Raw genomic sequence first — 27,357 nt, forward strand, 5'->3', positions numbered from 1 at the left:
GATCAAGTTAGCTTGCTTTACCTGCAAAGCAATCTGTAAATCATGCATTTGAGAGGTTCTTAGGAAGATACCTTTGAATTCAGGGTTGCAAGTTAGTTGCGCTAAGATGAAGAAGATTGGGAAACAAAAACGGGAGTCTAGAGGTCTGGAAGACTGGCCCTCTTGCCCATTTGCTGAGTTATTTCCTCTCCTGAACATCAGATACCAATAAGTCACCAGGACAAGAGGCAAGATACGTAGGGTGGAGTTGCAGTGCAGCTGGGAATCAATGTGTTTGGACTTTTGAAAGCCGTAACATAGAAAACGCTAACAGTTGTATATAAAGTTCTAATTTTATTATTTGGATATTTTGTGTGCATCAATTGGACATTTGGTGATTCTTGCTCAACATATTGTTTTATAGATAGTCTATGTATTTGAAAGGAACAAAATGTCTGCCCTGGCTTTCTGCATACCATAATTTCCTTGACAGTGGTGAATTTGATGAATTTCCCAATACCTTGGTGAGGAAGCTATCATTTTCATTGTAGAACCAGGGAAGCTAAAGAGCAGAGAGCTTAAGCGATTTGCTCAAGGTCAGTTGGAGATCAGGGAATATTTGGCTCCAAACTTCCTGTGCTAATTATTATTCAGTTGCTCTCTCTCTGATTTTTGCCCTTATTAATAACTGGTTTTTCTTTTTTTAGAACTGAAGAAAATAAATCTAAAAACCTTTCTAAAAGAAAACTAATTTTTGATATTTTTGTAGTCAATAAGCCCATTCGGCTATTCTTGATTCCAGGTTTCTTTTTTTTCTTTTCCTTTTTTTTTTTTTTTTGACAGGGTCTTGCTCTATTGCCCAGGCTGGAGTGCAATGGCATGATCTCAGCTCACTGCAACCTCTGCCTCCTGGGTACAACAGTCTCCTGCCTCAGCCTCCTGGGTAGCTGGGATTACAGGCACATGCCACCACACCCGGCTAATATTGATTTTTAGTAGAGATGGGGTTTCACCATGTTGGCCAGGCTGGTCTGGAACTCCTGACCTCAGGTGATCCGCCCTCCTCGGCCTCCCAAAGTGCTGGGATTACAGGTGTGAGACACCATGGCTGGCCGATTCCAGGTTTCCTAAGTCTTTTTTTATTGCACTGAAATGGGGAGGCTTGAACATAGATGACTGTTATTCTAATGCCCAGACTTTCAATATGCTGTGCTGACCTTTGGCTGCAAGACTGTCTCTATGTTATCTAAATTCTTTGGGGTTCTACTCCCAACATTCAATTCTCATAACTCTGGTATAACCTGCCCCTTGCTGTGCAGTAGATCTTACACAAAAGATCTAATAAAAATCATTTTTTATTTTCTTTTTTCTTCTATCTCACCATCTAGAAAAACACCAAAGTACAGGGGTAATGAAATAAATGGTCAATTTCCATTTCATTTTGATTTCCAAAATTATTAATTAATTATATTTTTTATTGTGGTAAAATGTACATAATGTAAAATTTATCACTTTAGCTATTTTTAAGTGTACAATTCAGTGACATTAAGTTCATTCATATTGTTGTACAATCATCACCACTATATATCTCTGCAAATTTTTTATCTTCCCAGATGAAATTTTTGTACCCATTAAACAATAATTCTCCATCCCCTTTAACCTTCACCCCCTGGTAACAACTATTCTACTTTTGTCTTTATAAATGTGATGGTGGGTACTTTATATATGTGGAAGCATGCAATATTTGCCCTTTTGCATCTAACTTATTTCACTTAGCATGATGTTTTCAAAGTTCATCCGTTTGTAGCATGTATCAGAATTTCACTGCTTTTTGAGGCTGAAAAATACTTCATTTTATGTATATACCATATGTATTAGTCAGGGTTCTCCAGAAAAACAGAACCAATAGGATATATATAGGAGGAGATTTATTATAAGGAATTGGTTCACACAATTATGGAGGCTGAGAAATCTCACAATCTGCTGTTTGCAAGCTGGAGCCCAGGAAAGCTAATGGTGAGCTTCAGTCCAAGTCTGAAGGCCTGGGAACCAGAGCAGCCGATGGCATAAATTTCAGTCTGGGTCTGAAGGCCTGAGAATTAGAAACACTGAGGGCAGGAAAAGATGGATGTCTGTGCTCTAGCAATCAGGTAAGAAGGGCCAAATTCTTCCTTTCTCTACATTTCTGTTCTATTCAGGCCCTCAATAAATTGGATGATGCCCACCCACATTGGGGAGGGCAAACTGCTGTCCTAAATTCCCTGATTCAATGCTAGTTTCATCTGCAAACACCTACACAGACACACCAGGGAATAGCGTTTAGTTAAATATCTGGGCATCCTGTGATCAGTCAAGTTGACACATAAAATTAACCATCACAACACATTTTAATTATTTATTCATCTATTGATAAACATCTGTTGATTCCACCTTTTGACTATTGTGAATAAGGCTGCTATGAAAATTGATGGACAAATACCTGTTTGAGTCCTTGTGTTAGTCTGCCCTTACACGGCTAATAAAGACATACCCGAGACTGGGTAATTTAAAAATGAAAGAGGTTTAATTGACTCACAGTTCAGCATGGCTGGGGAAGCCTCAGGAAACTCACAATCATTGCAGAAAGGGAAGCAAACGTGTCCTTCAAATGTTGGCAGCAAGGAGAAATGCCTGGCAAAAGGGAGAAAAGCCCCATATAAAACCATCAGATCTCATGAGAACTCACTCACGACCATGAGAACAGCATGAGGGTAACTGCCTCCCACTAGGTCACTCCTATGACATGTGGGGATGATGGGAAGTACAATTTAAGATGAGATTTTGGTGGGGAGACAGCCAAACCATATCATTCTGCCCCAGCCCTTCCCAAATCTCATGTCCTCACGTATCAAAACATAATCATACCCTTCCAACAGTCCCCCAAAGTCTTAACTCATTCCAGCATTAACTCAAAAGTCCAAGTCCAAAGTCTCATCTGAGACAAGGTAAGTCCCTTCCACCTATGAGCCTGTAAAATCAAAAGCAAGTTAGTTACTTCCTTGATACAATGGGGATACAGGCATCGGGTAAATACACCCATTCCAAATTGGAGAAATTGGCCAAAACAACAGGGTTACAGGCCCCATGAAAGTCTGAAATCCAATAGAGCAGTCATTAAATTTTAAAGTTCCAAAATGATCTCTTTAACTCCAAGTCTTACGTGCAAGACACACTGATGCAAGAGGTGGGCTCCCATGGCCTTGGGCAGCTCTGCCCCTGTGGCTTTGCAGGGTAATGCCCTCTTCCCTGCTGCTTTCATGGCTGGCATTAAGTGTCTGTGGCTTTTCCAGGTACATGGTGCAAGCTGTCGGTAGATCTACCATTCTGGGGTCTGGAGAACAGTGGCTCTCTTCTCACAACTCCACTAGGCAGTGCCCCAGTGGGGATTCTGTGTGGGGGCTCTAACCTCACATTTCCCTTCCACACTGTCCTAGCAGAGATCCTCCATGAGGGCTCTGACCCTACAGCAAACTTCTGCCTGGACGTCCCGGAATTTTCATACATCCTCTGAAATCTAGGTGGAGGTTCCCAAACCTCAATTCTTGTCTTCTGCACACCTGCAGGACCAACACTACATGGAAGTTGCCAAGGCTTGGGGCTTGCATCCTCTGAAGCAACAGCCTGAGCTGTCTGTTGGCCCCTTTTAGCTACACCTGAGATGTAGAGCACCAAGTCCCGAGGCTGCACAGAGCAACAGGGGGGCCCTGGGCCCAGCCCATGAAACCATGTTTCCCTCCTAGGCCTCCCAGCCTGTGATGAGAGGTGCTGCTGTGAAGTTCTCTGAAATGCCCTGGAGACTTTTTCCCCATTGACTTGGTGATTAATATTTGGCTCCTTATTACTTATGCAAATTTCTGCAGCCAGCTTGAATTTCTCCCCAGAAAATGGTTTCTTTTTTTTCCCTATTGCATTGTCAGGCTGCAAATTTCCCAGACTTTTATGCTCTGCTTCCTCTTGAATGCTTTGCCGCTTAGAAATTTCTCTCCCCAGATACCCTAAATCATCCCTCTCAAGTTCAAAGTTCTACAGATCTCTAGGGCAGGGGCAAAATGATGCCAGTCTCTTTGAATAGCAAGAGCGACCTTTACTCTAGTTTCCAACAGGTTCCTCATCTCCATCTGAGACCACCTCAGCCTGGACTTCATTGTTCATGTCACTATCAGCATTTTGGTCAAAGCCATTCAACAAGTCTCTGCTCTGGGAAGTTCCAAACTTTCCCACATCTTCCTATCTTCTGGGCCCTCCAAGTCTCTAGGAAGTTCCAAACTTTCCCACATTTTCCTGTCTTCTTCTGAGCCCTCCAAATGGTTCCAACCTCTGCCTGTTACCCCATTCCAAAGTCGCTTCTACATTTTTGGGTATCTTTACAGCAGTGCCCCACTATCTGCAGTACCAATTTACTGTATTAGTCCATTCTCATGCTGCTAATAAAGACATACCTGAGACTGGGTAATTTATAAAGGAAAGAGGTTTAATTTACTCACAGTTCAGTATGGCTAGGGAAGCCTCAGGAAACTTACAATCATGGCAGAAGGGGAAACAAACATGTCCTCCTTCACATGGTGGCAGCACAGAGAAGTGTCGAGCAAAAGGGGGAAATGCCCCATATAAAACCATCAGATCTCATGAGAACTCACAATCATGAGAATAGCATGAAGGTAACCATCCTCATGATTAAATTACCTCCCACCAGGTCTCTCACATGACATGTGGGGATTACGGGAGCTACAATTCAAGATGAGATTTTGGTGAGGACACAGCCAAACCATATCAGTCCTTGTTTTCAATATATCTAGAAGTGAAACTGCTGGATCATATGGTAATTCTATGTTTAAATTTTGAGGAACAGCGATACTGTTTTCCACAGCATCTGCACTGTTTTACATTCTCATTAGCAATACACAAAGGCTCCAGTTTCTCCACATTCTCATCAACACCTCTTTTTGTTTTTTTGATAATAGTGATCCTAATGGGTATGAAATGGTTAATCAGTTCTATTTTAAGTGATATCCATAATAGGCTTGTGTCACATTTGCAGTGGTCCATCGTCTTCTGAAGAGCTTTTCTAAGTATGGGAAACTTCCATGTTATAATTTCTGCCCTTGCAATACAGAACTCAGAGTTCAAATCCCCAGCTTCCCTTTCAGCTAGAATAAAATCACGTGGCCTGGACTCTACGAATCAGATGCACCCCTGTGAGCTTTAAATTCCCAAGTAATGAGCAAAAGATATAAGCTCTTTTCACTGTTTTCATTTTGTAGGATTGTGTGATGGCAATGGAGTCTGAGTTTTGGGGACATTAACAGTTGCAATAGGTCCAGTGCAGTCAGGTTCCAGGTCTCTAGGGTGACAGTAGCATTTGTTTATCAAGCCATTTCTGTGGCATGATTTTGGACTGTTCCTGGAAGCTTAGCATCAAGCCTATTTTTCCAACCAATAAAGTCAATCCAGGGTAGTTTAAAACTTCAATTGAATAACTAGTTGAATATTTGTCTTCACCCTGCCCCATGCCAGCAGCTAGGCTTCTACTCTAGAGCCTTCGAGTGGGGAAAGGGCATTGTCTTCACATTCACTCTTCTCTCTTTTTCCTGTCATCTTAGTTTCTGTAGTGTAGGGGCAGGGAGGATGGATGAAAAAAATAATGTTCACCTAACTGGGTGTTATTGTAGTCCTCTCTCAGATATCATTCCCCTTCTGTATTTAGGCACATGTGTAAATACCAGCTCGCTGGTGGTGGACATTTTTTTAATGTATGGAAGTGGCCAGAAAACTGTAGAATCTGCACAAGGTATCATTAAAGAACAGCCAAGGGAGATTCATGAAAGCGTGATTGAAAGCTGTAGGTGAACAAAAATCAAACCAGCTTGCATTCACACTTCTCTGAGTTCAGTGTTTTTTTTTTTTTTTTTGAGACAGATTCTCGTTCTGTCGGTCAGGCTGGAGTGCAGTGGCACAATCTCGGCTCACTGCAACCTCCATCTCCCAGGCTCAAGTAATTATTTTGCCTCAGCCTCCCGAGTAGCTGAGATTACAGGAGTGTGCCACCACACCTGGCTAATTTTTGTATTTTTAGTAGAGATGGAGTTTCACCATGTTGGTCAGGCTGGTCTCGAACTCCTGACCTCAGGTAATCCACCCGCCTCAGCCTCCCAAAGTGCTGGGATTACAGGCTTGAGCCACTGTGCCTGGCTGCGTTCAGACTACTTAACATGCTAATTACTGAAGGTGCAGCCATTTGAGGGCCCTGTTCTTACATGCGTGGGGGGCGGGGGTGTCGGTCTTGGTTCCAGCTGTTCACAGTCACTGGACCCATCTCCTGGCTTGGGACATACACTCAGACATGACCTTTGCCACCTCCCTCCCCCAGTTTTGTCCAGTAGTGGAATATCCCATAGCCTTCAACTACTGGAGTCTCTTACTTGATGGGTCATACTTTTAGGTGGGGCACTAGCAAGCAGTTTAAGCCTAGCTATTTGTGGATCCACATGAAACTTATGCATCTTTTTTCCACCAAATAGGGTAAGTATTGACTGCTGCACATTTGCATTCTCTCTGTTCTGTCACTTTTTTCCCCTTTCTTTTTCTTCTGTACATAAAGATACAAGGCACAGATCAGCAAGGGCACTGTCTAAACAGAACCCAAACTAAAGAATAAGATGTCAATAAGATGCTAGATCTCTAAGAGTGATAGATGGAGCCCTTTTTACATTGGGGGAATTTGGAAAAAGGCAGTTTTCTTTTTCTCTCCCAAGGGAAGAGGTGGGAAAATCCACTACTCTCATCCTTCACCAGCAACACCCAACTTGCAGGATTCTTTCTTCTCTCTCTAATCTCTCCTATACAGACTGGAGATGGTGGAAGAAAGAGTGGGGCAGGAGCTGTAGGAATAATTGGGGGAGCCCATTTGGCCACTTCTTTAAAATCCCTGGAAGAATTGGCTGGCCTTAATTAGTTTCACTTATCTTTAAAATCTGGGGCATTGCACACCTCTCTTATCCACGGGCAATAAGTCATATTACACTCAGCATTCTATTACATCCACTCCCTAGATCTTTTTTTTCTGAGTAAAAGCCCATTTATTTATAGTCTCCTTCCAAAATTCCATATCTTTGAACAAGATTATTCTTGTGTCTCCAGTGTTTTATCTTTGTGGCTATAATTTTTGTGTCCAGGGGGGTATTAGTCTGTTTTCACACTGCTATCAAGGCACTGCTTGAGACTGGGTAATTTATAAAGAAAAGAAGTTTAATTGACTCACAGTTCTGCATGGCTGTGGAGGCCTCAGGAAACTTACAATCATGGCAGAAGATGAAGGAGAAGCAAGCACCTTCTTCACAAGGCACCAGGAGAGAGAGCAAAAGAACGAGGAAGTGGCACACTTAAAACCATCGGCTTTCATGAGAACTCCCTCACTGTCACTAGAACTGGGATTATTAGGCTTTTTCCTATAGAGTTGTTCAAGCTCCTTATATATTCTGGTTATTAATCCCTTGTCAGATGGGTAGTTCATAAATATTTTCTCCCATTCTGTGGGTTGTCTCTTCACTTTGTTGATTGTTTCCTTGCTGTGCAGAAGCTTTTTAACTCAGTGTGATCCCATTTACCCATTTTTGCTTTGGTTGTCTGTGCTTGTGGGGTATGGCTCAATAAATTTTTTCCCAGAACAATGTCATGGAGATTTTCCTCAATGTTTTCTTGTAGTAGTTTCATAGTTTGAGGTCATAGATTTAAGTCTTTAATCCATTTTGATTTGATTTTTGTATATGGCGAGAGATAGGGGTCTGGTTTCATTCTTCTGCATATGGATATACAGTTTCCCCAGCACCATTTGTTGAAGAGACTGTCTTTTCCCCAGTGTATGTTCTTGGCACATTTGTCAAAAACAAATTCATTGTAGGTGTTTGGCACATATGTTGAAAATAAGTTCACTGTAAGTGTGTGGATTTGTTTCTGGGTTCTGTATTGGTCTATGTGTCTGTTTTTATGTCAGTACCATACTGTTTTGGTTACTACAGGTCTGTAGCATAATTTGAAGTCAGGTAATATGATTCCTCTAGTTTTGTTCTTTTTGCTTACGATAGCTTTGGGTATTCTGGGTCTTTTGTGGTTCCATATGAATTTTTGGACATTTTAATATTTCTGTAAAGAATCTTATTGGTATTTTGATAGAGATTTCATTGAATCTGTAGATTGCTTTGGGCCCTCATGCTTTTAATATAGTAATACTGTAATTTTGCTTAGATCAATGATCAGTGTTTATATTATTCTAAGTGTAACTGGCTTTTGAGTGTGACTCACTTTTGCTCTTATAAAGCTTTTAACATCTCGTTCCCATTGTTCTGATATTTCACAATGAAATGCCTTGCTATGAATGTATTTTCATTCATTGTTCTGAGAACTTAATGAGCCTTTCAGTCTGGAAATTCATGTATTTGAATTCAGAAAATTTCCTTAAATTATTTCTATTTTTTTCTTATTCACCTTATTCTCTTCTTAAATCCTCATAATCCAGACATTGATCTTCCTAGACTATTTATATAATGTTTTATAAAATAATATAAGGTTTTATATTTTCTATATAAAAACACAACTAAACATACATTTATATAACTTTTCCTTTTATTTTTCTTCTCTTTGCTTTTTGCTCTACTTTCTGAGAGGTTGGTTCAACCTCAACTTCCAACTTTTCTATTGAATGTTTGTGTTCTACTATCAGGTTTTTCTTTTCTTTTCCTTCCTTCCTTTCCTTTCCTTTCTTCTTTTCTTTTCCTTCCTTCCTCTCTCTCTCTCTGTCTCTCCTTCCTCCCTTCCCTCCCTTCCTCCCTCTCTCCCTCCCTTCCTTTTCTTTATTTCCTTCTTTCTTTTTTTTTAGACAGGTCTTACTCTGTCACCCAGGCTAGAGTTCAGAGGCATGATCTCGGCTCACTGCAACCTCCGCCTCCCAGGCTCAAGCGATCCTCCTGCCTCAGCCTCCTGAGTAGCTGGGACTACAGGCACACACCACTATGCCCAGCTAATTTTTGTATTTTTAGTAGAGATGAGTTTCACTGTATTGGCCAGGCTGGTCTCAAACTCCTGGCCTTAAGCAATCCGCCTGACTTGGCCTCCCAAATGCTGGGATTACAGGTGTGAGCCACTGTGCCAGGCCTCAGGTTTTTAATTTCTAAGAGCTCTTTTATGTTCTCTGAATGTTCTTTTTAAAATAGCATTCTGACCTCATCCCTGGGATTCAGTGTCATAGCTTCTCTCTTTGAAGATATTAATAATAGTTTTATTTTGAAGTTTTCTCTTCCCTTCATAATTTCCCTCTGAGTCATTTTTATCTGTTTGTGGTTTGTTTGCTTGATCTTTATCTTATAAGTTAGAGGCATTCTTCATCCGTCTCATAATAGGTGTCTGCTCTTGTTTACTTGTGGGTGAGTAAAAAGCTAATTGGAAGATCTGAGTGAGTTTTATTGGAGGGTGATCTGGCTGGGTCATTTGTTGGGGTCAACCTTAATATTGGTATGTGTAAGTTTTTCCTTTTGGGCTGGTCAAATCCCCCAGAGATGACTCTTCCATTTTTCCAAATCACCATGGAAGCTCAGTAGATGAACAGGACTTAGCGCAGGGGTCTTGGCCTTCAGCGTCTACATATTCATTTACTCCTTCTATTCCTTCTGGCTTCAGTGTGGGATTCCTGCTCTTAACTCAGTCTTTGCCCTCAAAGTACAGGGTATCTCTGTTTTACCCTCTCCAGATAGTAAACATCCTTTTGCTAGGATGGGGAAGAGAACTCATGCAAGAGTGTGGGGTGTTGAGGGAATCTAGAAAGCTGGTGATTCTCAAACAACTTTTCTAATCCTCCTTATTTTAGGCCGCCCTCTTTATTCCATTTCCAGTGTTACCTGGTGTCACCATTTCCTGGAGTTTAGATTATGTTAGGAAAAAAAAAAATTAAAACTGAGTCAGCCTAGAATGTTTCTTTGACATGTTGGGTTAGTTTATTTACCCATCTTCTTTCCGGCTTCCAGAAGTCAGTTGTTGTCTCTTCTCCCATTTCCCATATTCTTAAAGGTTCATGCATTTCTAAATAATATATATTCATTGTAGTTTTATATGATTTCTGGAAAAGCAAAATTTGGATTTGTGGTTCAATCCACCATCTTTACTCAGAACTTTAATCTAAAAGTCTACATCAAACAGAAGTATCCTTTATGACTGATGTTTTTAAAAAGAAGGAGAATTGACCTCTCACAAGTCTTTGCTAAAAAAAAAAGTTTCTAAAGGATATAATTTTAAAATAAAGGAATTGAACCTTGAGGGAAGGGGTGGAATGCAAGAATCAGTAGACTCGGGAACCTGGCAGAGATTCCTGTGGGTGCCACCTTTTGGGGAGCTATTTTCTCTTGGAAGAATTCAGTGATATTGCTGGCCCAGTATGGAAGCTTAGAGAGATGCAAAATGTAACCCCCCCACTGCAAGGCATTACCATGGCTAGAGTCACAGAAGTCATTGCAGTCCTATTGCCTTGTTTTGGAGTGAAGCCTACAGGTGAGGGAACAAATTTCCCCATGGAGCATCCCCATCCCCCACCACCATGGGAGAAATTCCGAGTGCTGTGGCTTTTTAGATAGCCAGGAGTCTATTTGAATTTGCTATGGGTGGCTGAATAAATAAACCTTCCACATCCCAAAAGAGTTTTAAAAATGTGTACATAAAATTGTAAAATGGATAGTGTAAAAGTAATCTTTTCAGTTTGGGGAGGAGTTGTAGGCACTTCCAGCTGTTCATAAAACAAGATGCTCCACTTTAAAGGTCCCTCTCTGTTTCTTTTTTCAGAAGACACTTTTATTAGATACAGACAGACTTGCCCCTCAGGCTATAACCGGTGCCCAAGATAATTTCCTTTAGCCTCTAGAAAAATAATCTTGTAAGATGCCTCTTCATAGACACCGTTCCATTTTGTTTGCTCCACCTCGAGTATTATCAAATGAAGAATTCTATTTTAATCCTAAAATTATTTTCCCATTACTATTTTAATGTCCTGTTGTTGGTATTTATAATAGTATGCATTCAATAGGTTAAATGTTTCTTCTGGATGGGTGTGGTGGCTCATGCCTGTAATCCCAGCACATTGGGAGGCCGAGGTAGGCAGACCACTTGAGGTCAGGAGTCTGAGACCAGCCTTGCCAACCTGGTGAAACCCTGTCTGTACTAAAAATACAAAAATTAGCCAGGCAAGGTGGTGTGTGCCTGTAATTCCAGCTACTCGGGGGGCTGAGGCACGAGAATCGCTTGAACCAGGGAAGTGGAGGTTGCAGTGAGCTGGGATTGCACCACTGCACTCCAGCCTGGATCACAGAGCGAGACTGTCTCCAAGTAAATAAATGAATGAATGAATGAATGTTTCTTCTATTCTGATAGAACACCAATGCTACTAATTGTCCAATTTTCATTTCTAGTTTCTGTGCCTCCCACCCTAAGAGGCAGGACACTATAGAAAAGGCTATTTTGGTGGATAGACTGTGTATCAATTTCAACTACAAGCCTGGACCTGTGAAAAACTTGAGTTGTTAGAAAATTAATAATAAATATTTATATAGTACTTGGCATGCCAGACACTCTTTTGAGCACTCTAACAATATAAACTCAATTAGTACTCATGATCTCCATGTGAGGTAGTGACTATTATGATTTCCATCTTACAGATGAGGAAACTGAGGCACAGAGAGACCAAATAACGTGCCCTAGGTTCATAGATAGCAAGTGGCAGAGCTACAAGTTGAACCCAGGTGGTCTTGCTCCAGTGGCCATGGTCTCAATGACAAAATCATGCTCCCATTCCTGGTATAACACTTTCTCACTCTCTTTAAACAGCTTTTCTTTCCTTCTGTTAATAGTAACAGTATTTAATTTTGTTGATGATGAAAGGATTAAGGCAGTGTGTTCTTAATCCCAGCTCAGTAGAATCACCTTCAAGAGACTTAAAGAAATACCAATACTTTGCTTCTATCCCAGAAATTATTATCTGATGAGTGCCAGTCTTTGTATTAAAAAGAAACAATTCCTCAGATGGTAGACAGTGCTCATGGACAGCTGGAGCTGTGATTTGCTGGATTAGGTCATTGAGGCATCCCGCAACGTCTGGTAGTAGAGTTTCTTCATTATCACCAATTGTTTGGGCCTTGCGTACTGGGAAAATTGGAAAGAATTAGTGTCATTTGACATCTTTTAAGTCTCCAGTGTTCTACCTGTTTGCATTTCAGGCCTCCAGATTTAGCAGTAACCCTGTGACTCAGCTTCTCAATGCTATTGTGTCTTTGCACACCATGCACACATCCCACACACCTGTTCAGAGCTGACATTCACTATCTGTCATCCTCCCAGTTGGTGTCCATTCTGTCTCTCAGTGCCAAGGCCTTTATTATGAATATCACCCCATTCATGTTCATGTCAATCAAATCACTGTGTGTGGATCCCCACTCTAACGGATGAATAATGTCAGAGATTATGAATCAGAAGCTAAGCTGGGGTTTCATTGCTGTTCTTGGAAATGTTTTTGGCTACAGAATGCTTTATTTTTCCTGTTTCCATGCCAAAGCACTCAAACAAAAGTTGTAAAGGAGAAAGCATACCACCTGGGTTTAGCCTAAATTGCTCATGGGCCTCCCTAGTCTCTGGAGCCACCATTAGCTAGAATATGTCAAATTCTGGTGTGCTCTTCCTCACTCTTAACCCTAATAGGCAACACAGAGTGTTAGCGCCTGGGATCTGGGGGGTGTCCTAGGGGTGAACATGTGTGCACACAAACCAGCCTGTACCTCTGACACAGCCACGATGCTGCCCATTCTCACTGCAATGAACTCTGAAATGCCAAAGTCATGGTTGTTGGTAGCAAAGCGGGGCATGGCACTGCTGCTCACCTGCTTTCATTTTAATACTGTCACAATCCTTATTAATGCAGGTTGTAGAGCCATTTGTGGCCCAGTGTTTTTTTTAGAGATTTAGGGAAACAGATTTTTCTGGCTTTCCCAACAGCCTGGTGTTACTCTTGGACTCAGATAGGAGACCATGGAGCTGGGCTGGGACAGACTCAGGTGGCAGGATCCAAGCTGTTTCATAGTCTCTATTTCCCTCCAACATCCAAGGCCTGGCACTTCCTTCCAGAGGTTAAGTTCTCTCTCTGTGGCCTCATCTGCCTCTCATGAAAGTGGATTTTTGAGAGTCTGCCTTTCTCCGGTTTGCCAAATGTGCTGCCCTGACCCCCGCAAGCCTGCTTTTACTCCCTGTTCAGTCTGTTGCTCCTCTTCAGATTGGCTCTGTGCTCCCAGAACACACCTGTGATTTCATTTTTATACATATTCCCCTGGGTAATTTAAATGTAGTTCTTTTTCTTCTACTCATAGGACTGCAGCTTAGGCTGGTTCTTGGGCCATGTGGACCAATGAGGATATGCTATTCCTTAGACTTTCCTTCAACAAACATCTTTTGAGCGACTACAATTAGCCATGTATAGAGATAGCACAGGAGCAGATACAAAGATAAAACACACTTGCTCTGCTTTCTACCCTTGAAACTCAGTCTCTATCGCAGAACACAGAGACATAGACAAAGTCATTGTCATACAGCGTTCTGTGGCATGAATGTTTATGTCTGCCCCAAATTCATATGCTGGAATCCTCACCCATGAAACGATGGCATTAGAAGTGGGGACCTTTGGGAGGTGATTAGGTCATGCAGGCAGAGCCATCATAAATAGGATTTAGCACCCTTATAAAAGAGGCCCAAGAGAGACCCTTGCCTCTTCTGCCATGTGAGGATACAGTGAGGAAATCGTTATCTGTGAAGAATCAGGCCCTTACCCAACACCCAGCCACCAGAATTGAGAAATATATTTTGGCTGTTGATAAGCCACCCAGTGTATGATACGTTGTTATAGCAGCCTGCACAGCCTAGGACACAGCATCATACATGCTGCAGCACAGGCACACCAACAACATAGGAGAGGGGCCATTTGAACTGGGTCTTGAGAAATGAATAGAAATATATTAGTTTGTAGTAACTAAGTACCACAAACCAGATGGCTTAAACAACAGAAATTTTTATTATCTCACTGTTTTGGAGGCCAGAAGACCAAGATCAGTGGCACTGGTGTCAGGGGGATTGTTCCTTTTGAGGGCTGTGGGTGAATCTGTTTGACGCCCCTCTCCAAGCCCCTGGTCTTCCTGGCCTCAGCACTGCCTGTGTGTAGAGGTAGGAGGCCGGGGACCTGGGAACCAGACATTTCAAAGTTCTGCTCACACCTTCCCTGTGTTGGGTGGATGGCATTGAGGTTATAAGGGCTTTGGTAGGAGCTTGAGCTGGCTCCCGCCCCAGCCCTGTACTTTTGAGCAAGTCACATCAAATCTCTGAGCCTAGTTTCTTCCTCCATGAATTGACCATGAAACCACCTGGCACATCACAGACACTCAACAAAACGTGGTAGTATTATCACTGTGACTGGTCAGCCCAGAAAACCTCAATTTAAAAAAAATTAGAAGGTTGCATTCAAGCTGTAATGAAGGATGTCTGACTCCCAGCTAGGATCCGGAGTAAGCTGATGAAGAAAAGATTAATGATAGAAAGCATCTATTGAAGTATCTATTTCCTTTAAAATGGTCACTCTAGAAGATGTACCTACTTTATGGGTTCAGTCATTTGACTGTGGCAGTTTGAACAGTGGGCTATATATTTTGTAATAAAAGGAGATTTGTAAGGACTGATTGTCCCTTGGGTCTTGGTGCATCATGGGAGATGATTCAAATCCGTAGCAGGCACATGACTGCTCTTTGGGAGTAAGAGGCCAACAGTGCTGGACAGTAACCAAGGACCATCGCTGGCCTCGGGGCAGAGCCTTCAGTTACCTCCTGCTGGAATGCAACTACGGAGGTCACTGGCAGGACAAGCCCAGAGCCTGGAATGATTTTGCCAGCTCGTTTTAGCCTGATTGTGTGTAATGAGTGGGGGCCTGTTGGGTGTATGCAGAGAGAGAGAGACGACATGGAAGCAACACAGACCACTGACTGCAGGAGTGCATATTTGGTCTTTTCTTCTGAATAAAATTAGAATAAAGTTGGTAAAATTCACATGAAGATATTTTTTAAAGTTTACTGGAAAACACAAAAATTTATATCAATGGACCAAGGTAAATATATCAATCTTTATAAATCAATGTACACATTTAATGTAATTCCAATAAACATGTCAAAGATTTTTTTAAAAACACTGAGTGTAGGCCAGGCGCGGTGGCTCACGCCTGTAATCCCAGCACTTTGGGAGGCCGAGGCGGGCGCATCACGATGTCAGGAGATCAAGACCACAGTGAAACCCCGTCTCTACTAAAACTACAAAAAAAAAAAAAAAAAAAAAATTAGCCGGGCGCGGTGGCGGGCGCCTGTAGTCCCAGCTCCGCGGGAGGCTGAGGCAGGAGAACGGCGGCCTCAACCCGGGAGGTGGAGCTTACAGTGAGCGGAGATTGTGCCACCGCACTCCAGTCTGGGCGACAGAGCGAGACTCCGTCTCAAAAACAAAAACAAAACAAAAAAAACCACTCAGTGTAGAGTGACAGAGATAGAGGTGAGCCCATACAAAGTACATTAGACAGTGAGAGAGAAAGGCAGAAACAAAGACAAAAATCCAGAGACAATGACTTGGCATAGATTAAAGGAGACCCAGGTATTAAGAAAAACAGATTATATATATGAGATAAATGAGAATGCAACAAGGTATAATAACTACAAAAGATGTTACTAATTTTATTATTAATTACCTTACATCTGTGCAAGACCTAGAATATACAAAGTCCTTTCCATGTTTCCAAATGTTGGCCAACTAGGAGGTGAGATAATTAATGGCTTCTCATCCCACCACTGCCCTAGAGACATACAGCCTTGGTTAAAAGTCACCTAGACTTTTTCTGCCTCCATTTGCTCTACTGTAGAATGGCATTGCTCCCGTGTGCCTGGCTACCTCCTCTGGAGGAGTGAGGAGGGAGTCACCCTACTCTCTGTCTCCGTGGTTCTATCATAATGCTGCAAACTTCAGCTCAAGAATTGAATTTAACCTCCCAATAGATTTTGTTCTACCCCATGGGGATTTGAGTATATTGTTTTAATTTCTTGGAATGGAATGGAATTGAATGGAATGCAAGAGAATGGAATGGAATCAACTCTAGTGGAATGGAATGGAATGGAATGGAATGGAATGGAATGGAATGCAATAGAATGGAATGGAATCAACTCGAGAGGAATGGCATGGAATGGAATGGAATGGAGTGGAAAGGAATGGAATGCATTTAAACTGAATGGATCTGAAAAGAATGGATTGGAATGGAATGGAATGAAGTGGCCTTGAATGCAATAGAATGGAATGGAATCAACATGAGTGGATTGGAATGGAAAGGAATGGAATGGAGTGGAATGGAGTGGAATGGAGTGGAATGGAGTGGAATGGAGTGGAATGGAATGGAATGGAATGGAATGGCATCTGAAAATCAGGAGCTGTTATATACATATCTGAATATTGGGCTTCTTCTGAAACATGAGCAGTTGGGGTAGAGATGGTTTCTGTAATGCCCTTTAGTTGGGCTTACTTACTCCAGTTAACCACAGTCTCCATCCCTCCCTATTTCTTCCGTGTTACCAGGTCACTCCATTCATTTACGTGACTTCCTTGGCCTCTAGACTTTTTATATTTGCAGCCTTTATTCTATCTCATCTACATATTTTATTGAAATTATTGTCTCATGGGTCAGTCTCCTGTCTCAGCAGCAGAGGATGTGTCTTCTTGACCCCTGGATTTCCAGCCCCTAGCATAGTGTCTGGCTCACAGTAGGTGCTCAGGAAATGTTTGCTGAGCTTATCATGGCATGACACTGCGTGAGACTAACAAGGAGAGAAAGAAAACAGAAGGGAAAGTGGGCAGTAAAGACAGACTCTGAGATTGGCTAACCTCTGTAGTGCAGTCAAAGGTGCAATCATAAATGCTGGCTTTCTTGCTTTCTTCCCACAGATTTGCTCACACCCCCCAATGCCTCACCTGGCTATGTGGGAAGACACTGGATAGAGAGGAGCAGCAATGCTTCATCTTCCTCACCTTGACCCAGAAAGTTAGAAGCAAGAACTTGGTGATCTCCAGGCTAGAAGTGGTACAACAAGGAGCAGAGCCCCTGGTGAAAGGTACCTGGAGGGCGCAAGGAACAGATTGGCAAAGAGCAGAGAGGATGGGCAGGCTCTGTGAGAGGTGAGCATCATACAGGAACCCAGAGAGAGAGCAGGGCATAGTGTCTGTGTGTGGTGTAGGCAGCCCTCATTAGGAGAGACAGGCCTGTGTAAGGAGGAAGCATTTAGGGGCAGCATAGTGGATAGCCAGGAGAGGTGGGCATCTGGGATCAAATCCTTGCTGCATGCTGGCTGGACATGTGACTTTGAGCAGGTTAATTGACCCCCTCTGGTCCTGTCTCCTAGTCTGTAAAATGGGGACAATAATGATATTCACCTCATAGGGATATTGCATGGATTAAATGAGATAATGCATGTTAAGTGCCTGGCATGTGTTTACTTAATGCACTCTATATTAGTTTTCTATGATTGCCAGAACAAATTACTACAAACCAGGTGGCTTAAAAGAACAGAAAGCTATTCTCTCACAGTTTCAGAGGCCAGAAGCCCCAAATCAAGGTGTCTGCAGAATACAGTCTTCTGGGGCTCCAGGGGAGAATTTGTTATTCCTTGGCTTGGGGCTGCATCACTCCAATCTCTTTACATGCCATCTCCATCTTTACGTGACCATTTCCTACCTGTGTCTGTGCCTTTTCTTCTGACTCTTATAAGGATGCTTGCCATTGATTTAGGGCCCACCTGGTAATACAGGATGATCTCATCCCAAGATCCCTAACTTTATTAAATTAGCAAAGTCCCTTTTTCCAAATGAGGTCACATTTGCAGATTCTGGGATACGGATGTATCTTTTGAGCCACCATTCAACCTATTACAATACCTAAGTACTGAGTGCTTTCTGTAAGCCAGAACTTGATATGTGTTATTTGATCAGTTGCTTAAGCTAAATCTTGGAGAATAGCATTCTGGGTTCCTTGGGACCTGATCCTGTTTTCCCAAGTAATAAGAGGGTACCATGTGGGTGCTATGATTAGTGACCAAAGGAAGTTGGTTGACATAGTTTCTAGATTCTCTGGCTTCCCTCCTCAGTCTTTTTCCCTGCATCCTGACTTAGGCCACATACAATATCTTTTCCTTTCTCTGCAAAACGTCTGTGGTAGGCATTTTTATGCTGTCCAGATCCCCCTTCAAGAAATGACTTTTAGTCCCAGCGGCTTGGAGTATTGTCATCGGCCTTCAACTTCTGATCCTCCCCAGTGCAGAGAGCTGCCTCACTGGAGATCACTTCTGTCCCAGCATAGGCCACAACCAGTGACAGATGGAGACAGCAGTACAAATGCCCTTTCATTTCAGCCTAACATGAGACAAGTTAGATAGGCCATTTTAACTCCATAGTTCCTTGGGAGATTGAAAGAAGCTTTGTGGGATTTGCATTGCAACTCCAATTCTCCCTCCACCCTTTCCTGCTTCCTCTCCCTCCCTTCCATGGCACTGATCCCAAGGTACTCCTGATTAAACACCCTGCACATTAAACTCCAAATCAGAGTCTGCTTCCCAGACATTCTAACTTGTGCCAATGTCTAAGGATCATATATTCTTGGGATCAAACAATTATATGCAAAATAGAAAATTTGGTCTGAGTTTGTACTTATGTATGATTCTGTTCCCATAGGTGGCAATACACAATGTCACGTTAAGGTTGTAAATCATATTTTAAATTTTGGAAGGATCTCTTTAGGGCTTTGAAGTTTTTCATTTTCCTATGACTTAGAACATACGACATGAATCTAAGGCAATTCTAAAACTTTGAAATACTCCATAAGTATCTGGAAAAAGGAGCACCAGTTTGATTGTTGCTGAAAACTTTAGTTGAAAATAATGTTTTGAGGTTTTGACTGGATGTATAACTGTCTATGAATTTTTAGTTAAGTAATGTGATGAAATTCATCAGATATTTAGCACCATCTGTGATCAAGAAGTCAAAAAAAAAAAGAATATAAGACCCAAGTGAGAGAAGTCCTGTACTGGTTGAGAAAATAGGCTTTTGGAATAAAGCAGATCTGGGTTTGAGTTTTGTCTCTACTGTCCACAGTCACTGAACTCTGTGCCTCAGTTTCCCCATCTATTAAATGGGGATAATGAACATATTTATCCTGTAGAGATTTTTTGAAGCTTAAATGAGATTATCTACATAAAACATTTATAATGGTAAACACAATAAATGTTATTATTAGCTACTACCTGAGGCAAAGCATATAAATAAAAAAAGATACATATACACCAAATAGCACACATTAATGAATAAATTTTTGACCATTTGAATCATTGTTTACAGAAAACACATGAAAATTTGTTCCTACCTTTAAAAAAGGATTCCAGACATATTTTCCTTATTAGGGAGAAGGTTACTAATTTTCTAATACTGAAAGTGACATCTGAGTGAAGACCTCATTAGGCGGTGAGTTGTGTGGCTCTTTGTGGAAGAGCATTTTGAGCAGAAAGAACAGCCAGTGCGAAATTCTGAAAGGATAGCTGGACTGTGTTTGAGGACCAGGCAAGAGGTCTGTGTGGCTAGAGAAGAGTAAGCAGGGTGATTGAAGTCAGAGAAATAAGAGGGTGGGGCTGGGTGCGGTGGCTCACGCCTGTAATCACAGCACTTCGGGAGTCTGAGGCAGGTGGATCATGAGGTCAAGAGATTGAAACCATCCTGGCCAACATGGTGAAACCCTGTCTCTACTAAAAATACAAAAATTAGCTGGGCGTGGTGTCACACGCCTGTAATCCCAGCTACTTGGGAGGCTGAGGCAGGAGAATTGCTTGAACCTGGGAGGTGGACTTTGCAGTGAACAGAGATCACACTCCAGCCTGGTGACAGAGTGGGATTCTGTCCCAAAAAAAGAAAAAGAAGGAAAGCAAGAAAAGAAAGAAAAGGGTGGAGCAGGTCCTATAGGGCCTGGTTGGTCATCGTGAAGACTTTGGACTTTACTAAATGACTTGGGAACTTGTTGGGTCTTGAGCTAAGGAGTGACATGGCCCAATTTCTGTATTAAAAGGATAACCCTGACTAGTGTGTTCAGAATAGAGTAGGGTGGGCAGGGCAGAAAATGAAGGGAGACCGTGGTCAGGAGGCCACTGTGGTATCCCAGGCTGATGGCAAGGGCAGCTTGGACCAACCAAGGCATCAACACCATGGGCACAGAGCATGGTCAGCATCTGCTGTGTTTTGAATCCTGAGCTGATAGAAATTGGCAATGTCTGACAGGAACGGATGAGCTGAAGATGCCTCCAAGTTTTCTCTCCTGAACAACTGGAGGAAAATAGTTCTTTTACTGAGATGAGGAAGACACAGGGGAGGGGCAGGTTTGGGAAGAAATACGCAGCCTTCATGTTGGGACCTGTTAAGTATGAAATAGCTCTGAAGCATCCGATTGGAAATGTTGAGGTGGCAATGAGATCGAAGAGTCTGGCGTTAGTGAGTAGTCTGGGTTAGAAATATAAATGTGGGAGTTATCAGGCTATCATTAAAACTATGAGACTTGAGGACAGCATTGAGGGGCTGGATAGAGAAAGAAACAGGAGTGACAGGGAAGAACTTGGAGGCACTCTCATGTTAAGGGGTTACAGAGGTAACAGCAAAGAGGCCGAGAAGCGGCGGCCAATGAAAGACCAGGAAACCCAGCGGTCTGGAAGCCAGGTGAAGGCATGGGAGCAGGTTGAACTGATGGCTCAACGGGAGTTTGTTAGGCCAGTGGTCCTCAAAGTATTGTCCCAAACCCGCTGCGGCAGCAGCAGCCTCTGGAAACTTATTAGGGACGTGCAGCCTCTCAGGCCCACTCCAGAGCTACTGGATCGGAAACGGAGGGTGAGGCCCTTCAGCAGATTCTGATGCACCCTCGGGTTTTAAAACCACTGCCCTCCTCACAAAATTGCCTGCACAAAATTATAAATGGGAGAAAGGAGGAGGAGGAGGAGGAAAAGGAGGAGAGGAAGAAGAACTCTTTACAAGAAAAGAATATTGTTGGAGACCCACTTAGTGCCCAAAGCAAACAGGTTCCTCAGAAGTAACTCCCTCCCCAACAACCCCCTCCAAGTTTAAAGCCTCCCATTAATCAATCTATCATGGCTCTTTGGAGAGAAGGAATGCCCCCATTTCACCGGACGGAGGGAATGCTGAGCACCAGGCATGCCAGACATTCCACCGGCAAAAAAAAGTGGGGGTGGTATTCCAGGGTTAGCATTGCTGGACCGTAAACGCTGAAACTCCTTAGATATAAAGCTTATTCCACCCAACCGTTTCCAAATTTTCCTCCAGGCTGTCCTTGGAGAATTCCACCCTCTTTCATTCTGGGGAGAAGAAGTTAAAATTAGGGCCAGCCCTGCGGGACTGACAAGCCAGATGCAGGGAAGCTGTCCCCAGAAATAAGCGAGTTCCCACCGCGGCTGGGCGGGGCGGGCGCCTCCGGTCCCAACCCAGCGGAGGGACTCCTGGAAGGCCTGCCCCTTCCAAGTGTCTGCAAGGGCTCTGGTCCCAAGCTTTAAAATCCTGAGCGAAGGCACTGCGGGCCGACCTCTCCTCTCCCAGCCAGTCGTGGCTGGCCTTTCAAAGTGTGCAGTTGTCTCCTCCCTGTCCAGCCCCATCGTCGCCCAGGACCAGCTGGGCCGCGGTCTGACCTGAGGCTGCTGCTCAGCGCCGGGGCGCTGGCGCTCTCCATTCGGGCACCTTCCAGCATACCGCTCGGCTCCGGGAGCCGCTCTGCAAAGTTGGGCAGCTCAGAGCGCAAGCTTTGCCTCTCGACTTCTCCCTCCTTGGGTCCCCGGCGCCCCCGCCTCCCACGATCCCTTTCACTAGGAGCAGCCTGTCCCAGCGGGCTGGCAACTTGCACCCCTTCCTAGTCATCCTCCCTGAAACGCGACCATGCTGTTAAGGGGCGTCCTCCTGGCGTTGCAAGGTAAGGCCTGGACCCCGGGACAACCCCGGGGGCGCTCTGACGACTCGCCCCCGCTCCTGCTGCCCCCGGGGGTCCGGCTCACCGTGCTGGGCTGGGCCATCCGAGGGCGCCTCCTGATCCTCCGCAGCCGCTAACTCCCTCCCCTGGCCAAGCCTGGGGTGGGGGTGGGCGTGGGCGTGGGGTCGCTCAGTGGAGGCGCCCGGGGATGCTGGGGGACAGGTACTGCATCCCTCTCCCGCCCCCTCCCGCTCGTCTTTCCCCCACTTTCACCAGGTAGTCCCCCTGGGGCTCCCCGAGTTGGTGCAAACGCTCCTGGGTGGAGCTCGAACTGAAACTCGCTTTGTGCCCGCAGCCCTGCAGCTCGCCGGTGCCTTCGACCTGCCCGCTGGGTCCTGTGCCTTTGAAGAGAGCACTTGCGGCTTTGACTCCGTGTTGGCCTCTCTGCCGTGGATTTTAAATGAGGAAGGTAAGGAGGCTCGGTGGAGAGGGGCGCGAGGTGAACTTTCTTCCTTGATGGCTTGCTTTTTTTCCCACATGGGTAATGTTATCTTGGAGTTAATTCTCCGCGGCAAGAAAAGTGTGAGTCATGGATCCTCCTTCAAGCCCTCAGCTGTGCTGCAAGGGATGGCCGAGGCAGGCACGGGGCGGGCGGGAGGCCGCCCTTTGTTTACCTGGCCTATGGGTAGAAGCTTAAAATTTGCGTCTCACCCCAGCACTCCCTAATGGAAGGGAGAAACGGAGCACAGCTAATGATTGTTCTCCGCTGTGGGCCTCTGCAGGCACACCAGCTGTGTGCCTCTGCAGGCCAGCAACCTTTCTGGTCCTCAGGAGACATGTCTGTGAGTTGGGAAAAGTTGGATGGGACTAGTTCTCCTTCAGCTTTGCAGAAATGGTTCCACAATTCTGTGATGGGACGTCAGTGCTAAGACATCACGTCTGCCTTGACCCTGACAGTGTTTTTTGCTGCATGATTTCATCCTCACACTCCTGTTTATAATCCTGCCCTGGACAAAAGAAACCATGTACACTGCCAAATGCCTGGGGTCCCTGTCTCACTGGTGGTCATTGTCTTACTACTCTATACTGTTTGGGTCCCAAGGACAAAGTTTAAATGTGGGGTCTTCTGAAGTGTCATCTTGCCTTTATATAGTTTTTTTTGTTTTTTTTTTTTTAAGTGTGGTTCTCAGTACCCAATGGCAGGCGGCACTGGGTGTCCCTTCTTTCCTTTCTCTCTCTCTCTTTTGTCACCACCAGTGAAGCCTGATGCCCACAGACTATTTGGATTGGAAAATAGCCTTCTTTAAAAAACATGGTACCCTAGATGAAACCAGCTCACCTCCTTCCCCACTCAATTGTCCTCAGGCCGCAGATCCTCCCACCTGGCTCCCTGGGGGAGGATGGAGCCCAGAACCCCTGGTTAGATGTATGAACTGTCACCACAGCTCACTCTGCCCCAGGCTTCTACTCAGGGTTCTGCATACATTAGCTTCTCTGACCCTCACAGGTAGGTGATGTTGGACCCATTTTACAGAGGAAGGAATCTCAGCCATAGAATATTCAAATGGCTAGTCCATATCAGTGTCACTGAGTGGCTAACTCTGAGTGTCTAGTTAGGAAGAAACAGGAAGGAACTGGTTCAGTAGTAATCTCCATCTTTATCCAACAATTGCCAAGTCTTGACTACTACAGTTTACTTAGGGGTGGCTGGGAAAAAGCAATTCCTGATTTATTATTCGAGGGATTCCTATCTTGCTGATGGCTTTAGGAAAGTCTCTGTAATCTTGCCACTCACCCTTTCCCTATACTGGCTGTATGGAAGCATTGTGGGAGATGGCCTTAGAAATGCCACGAGACTGGCTTTGGAGAGCACTCTCCTCCAGCACGGGGCTTCTCAAACCTCAGCTGCATCAGAATCACCTGGTGGGCTTGTAAGACACAGATTGCTGGGCCCCACTCCCTGAGTGTCTGATTCAGGGGGCCTGAGAATTTCTAACAAGTTCCCAGGTGATGCTGATGATGCTGGTCTCAGGACTACACTTTGAGAACTGCCGACTTCCACAGTTCGTGTACACACACACACAACCTGTGCTGTTGTTGGCTCTGAGTAGGTCTGGCACTAGGGTGAAGGAGCTACTTGCAGGACCCGAGAGTGAACAGCTACTTAAGTCTTGTTCCCTAAGCACTTGGCTTGCCTCATCGTAGTGCTGGCCCTGAGAAAAGGAAATCAACATCATTCCTTAAGCCAGGAGCCTTAGTTAGTCTCTGAGTTCCTGCCTCCGGCCCTCTGTCAGGATGGGGGCCCCCTCACAGCCTGCCTCTGGTCAGTGGGCATGCCACAGCGTGCTGAACACAACTGCCTCCCAGACCCACAGGAAGTCTCTCTGCTGAGTTGGCACCTCTGCCCCAGGACAGCAGTTAAACCGTCCCCCTTCAGGGAAAACAGGAAGATGCTTATAGAAAAAGGTGATTACAGTTTAATAGTATAACGAAGGCACTGTGGCTTTGCTTTCTGCATTCTTTCTAACAGCCACTGCTTTCTGGCTCAGGACTGGGACTACTGGGTTGGCTGGGGGAAGTTAATTCATTCTCCTCTGAGCACTCCAGGGTGGAGCAGGCAGGTTGGGCTCCAGTTGTTCCAGCTTCAGTTTGTCAAAGGTCAGAACTTGGACGTAACAGTGTACTCCAGGCTCCAGGGCAGTGAGGTAGGTGTGTGGCAATTGCTGTGGTTGCCTAAGACATCACTAAGAATTTCCCTTATAAGCCCATTTCTAGGTTGGTAAATTAAAGATAATAAAATTCTTCCAGGCTGAAATTTGGCAAGCTGTTCACAAGCTTCTCTGCAAATGCACTTCTTCCTGCAGAAACCCTTTGAAACTGGTTCCATGGTTCCATTCACCTTCATGTACTGGATCCACCATGGAAAGTAGTGGGTTTCAGAGACTTTTGCCCACATGCACTTCTTTTTTTTTTTTTTCTTTAAGTTCTGGGATACATGTGCAGAATGTGCAGGTTTGTTACACAGGTATAAATGTGAATGGTGGTTTGCTGCACCTATCATCCCGTCATCTAGGTTTTAAGCCCCGCATGCTTTAGGTATTTGTCCTAATACTCTCCCTCCCCTTGCGCCCCACCCCCAACAGGCCCCGGTGTGTGATGTTCCCCTCCCTGTGTCCGTGTGTTCTCATTGTTCAACTCCCACTTATGAATGAGAACATGAGGTGTTTGGTTTTCTGTTCCTGTGTTAGTTTGCTGAGAATGATGGCTTCCAGCTTCATCCATGTCCCTGCAAAGGACATAAACTCACTCTTTAGTATTGCTGCATAGTATTCCATGGTGTATATGTGCTACATTTTCTTTATCCAGTCTATCACTGATGGGCATTTGGGTTGGTTCCATGTCTTTGTTATTGTAAATAGTGCTGCAATAAACATATGTGTCAGATGCACTTCTTATATGTCCATGGTCAGTAGGTTAATTTATTGTGGAGAGAACAATGCAAAAGGCCAGAGAAGGAAGGTAAGTTGGGACACAAATCTGCAAATTGGGGTTTCATCACAGGAGAATCAAATCTGGAGGTAGTTGGAAAAGTCTCCTTGTCTCTAAATATCCCCTTTGCTGCCTGAAATAGTTTCTGAGGTTCATGCCTTTGATTTAGAGTATTAAGTCCCTAGATGTCCCTGATTACAGTTTGAGTGTCTCTATTTCATGGCCACTTTAAAATATGCTTTATCTCCACTGGACACAGAATAGGTAAGTTTTGACCAGGCATTGTGTTGGCTTGGGTTATTTATCCCAATGGCAGTTTCCCCCAGGGAATGCCAGGTGCACCAGTACAGGGGATCGGGCACTGAAACCCAGTTTTGTCTACTTTCTCATTTTGCCCATGGTTGTCCTGCTTTCTTGATCTCCCTCTATTCTTTTTGTAGAATATTTTAATTTTCCCTAACTTGTCAAGGGAAGTGATACTATGTCAGACTCAAATTTGAACTCACTTCTAAATCTTAAGTTTGAATTGAATCCGGCAAAGAAGGGATCTGTTTTTGTTTGTTTTTTGTTTTGTCTCTTTGAGAAGGAGTCTCACTCTGTTGCCCAGGCTGGAGTCCAATGGCGTGACCTCGGGTCACTGCAAACTTCGCCTCTCGGGTTCAAGCGATTCTCCTGCCTCAGCCTCTGGAGTAACTGGGGCATGCACCTGTAGTACCATCTACTCAGGAGGCATGTGCTACCACCCCAGGCTAATTTTTGTATTTTTAGTAGAGATGGGATTTCACCATGTTGGCCAGGCTGGTCTTGAACTCCTGACCTTGAGTGATCCACCCGCTTTGACCTCCCAAAGTACTGGGATTACAGGCATGAGCCACCGCGCCCAGCCAGGGATCTGTTTTATCCTGTGAAAATCTTTCTCCATTCATTTATCCTATAAAAATAATCATCCTTATTCACAGCTCAGAGGATCTGGAAACCCCTTTGAGCAGTGGTCCTCAGCTGAAATTGGGGCTGCTTATTCCATTTTCCTGATGCCAGCTGTGGGGGCAGAGGTCCTTTGCCCTGAGGATTCTTGGAGACCATGCGGTTGGCCTTGCATCCAAACAGGCACAATTCAAAAGAATCATTGAGTGGATATTGGCTTCATTCTCATTTTTGGACATTGTGGCTTAGCACCTTTAACTGAACTCTGTGAGGAAGCCACTTGAGGAGCTGAGGCAGGGTAAAGCCAAGTCTAGGTGTTGCCCCTTAATTAGGAGTTTGGAACACTCAGCTACCTGGAAGAGGAAGTCAGCTGCAGAAATGTCTCAGGTGAAGAGGAGGTAAAAAGAGAAATTGAAAGCACTTGTTGCAGAGAAGACCTGCATTGTTTTTCCACGGTAGGAGTCAGGGTTTGAGAAATCGCCTAATACAGAAAAAGGTTGGATGGCTTTTGTACCCAGGAGTGAGTGATAGCATCTGAGGCAGGCAGGTGGGCTACAGGGTTGGGCATCATGAAGGGGTGGGGTGGGGGCATGGTAGAATGTCCCGAAATCACGTGTAAATACGTGTGTGTTTGTCTCTCTGATACCCTTTCCTTCACCCAAACTTGTCCCTTCTCTTTTAAGGACACTCTCAGCTCCTTGGCCATCTGCGTTTCAGTTCTGCACTCAGTCATGTGCCAGTTATTATTAACAGTGATGAATCCTGCCTGCTATTTCTTGAGGCTCAGCTAGAGCCACAAATCTGGCAAGGATCCCAGGTTCCTGGGAGGGGAGAACCAGTCT

The 27,357-nt window shown here is 44.2% G+C and overlaps 1 protein-coding gene across 3 annotated transcripts in view; it reads left to right on the forward strand.

Moving 5' to 3' along the window:
- Positions 1 to 21,547: 21,547 nt before the first annotated feature.
- Positions 21,548 to 27,357, forward strand: part of MAMDC2 (MAM domain containing 2) — a 176,160-nt gene continuing 170,350 nt past the window's right edge. For all 3 annotated transcript variants that reach the window (XM_003806363.6, XM_034967604.3, XM_055091886.2), the window contains exons 1-2: positions 21,548 to 22,105; positions 22,458 to 22,571. In XM_003806363.6, coding sequence (XP_003806411.1) covers positions 22,072 to 22,105; positions 22,458 to 22,571 — 148 coding nt within the window. In that variant the 5' untranslated portion in view covers positions 21,548 to 22,071. The remainder of the gene's footprint in view (positions 22,106 to 22,457; positions 22,572 to 27,357) is intronic.

Source organism: Pan paniscus, chromosome 11, assembly GCF_029289425.2.
Source record: "Pan paniscus chromosome 11, NHGRI_mPanPan1-v2.0_pri, whole genome shotgun sequence".
NCBI lineage: Eukaryota > Metazoa > Chordata > Mammalia > Primates > Hominidae > Pan > Pan paniscus.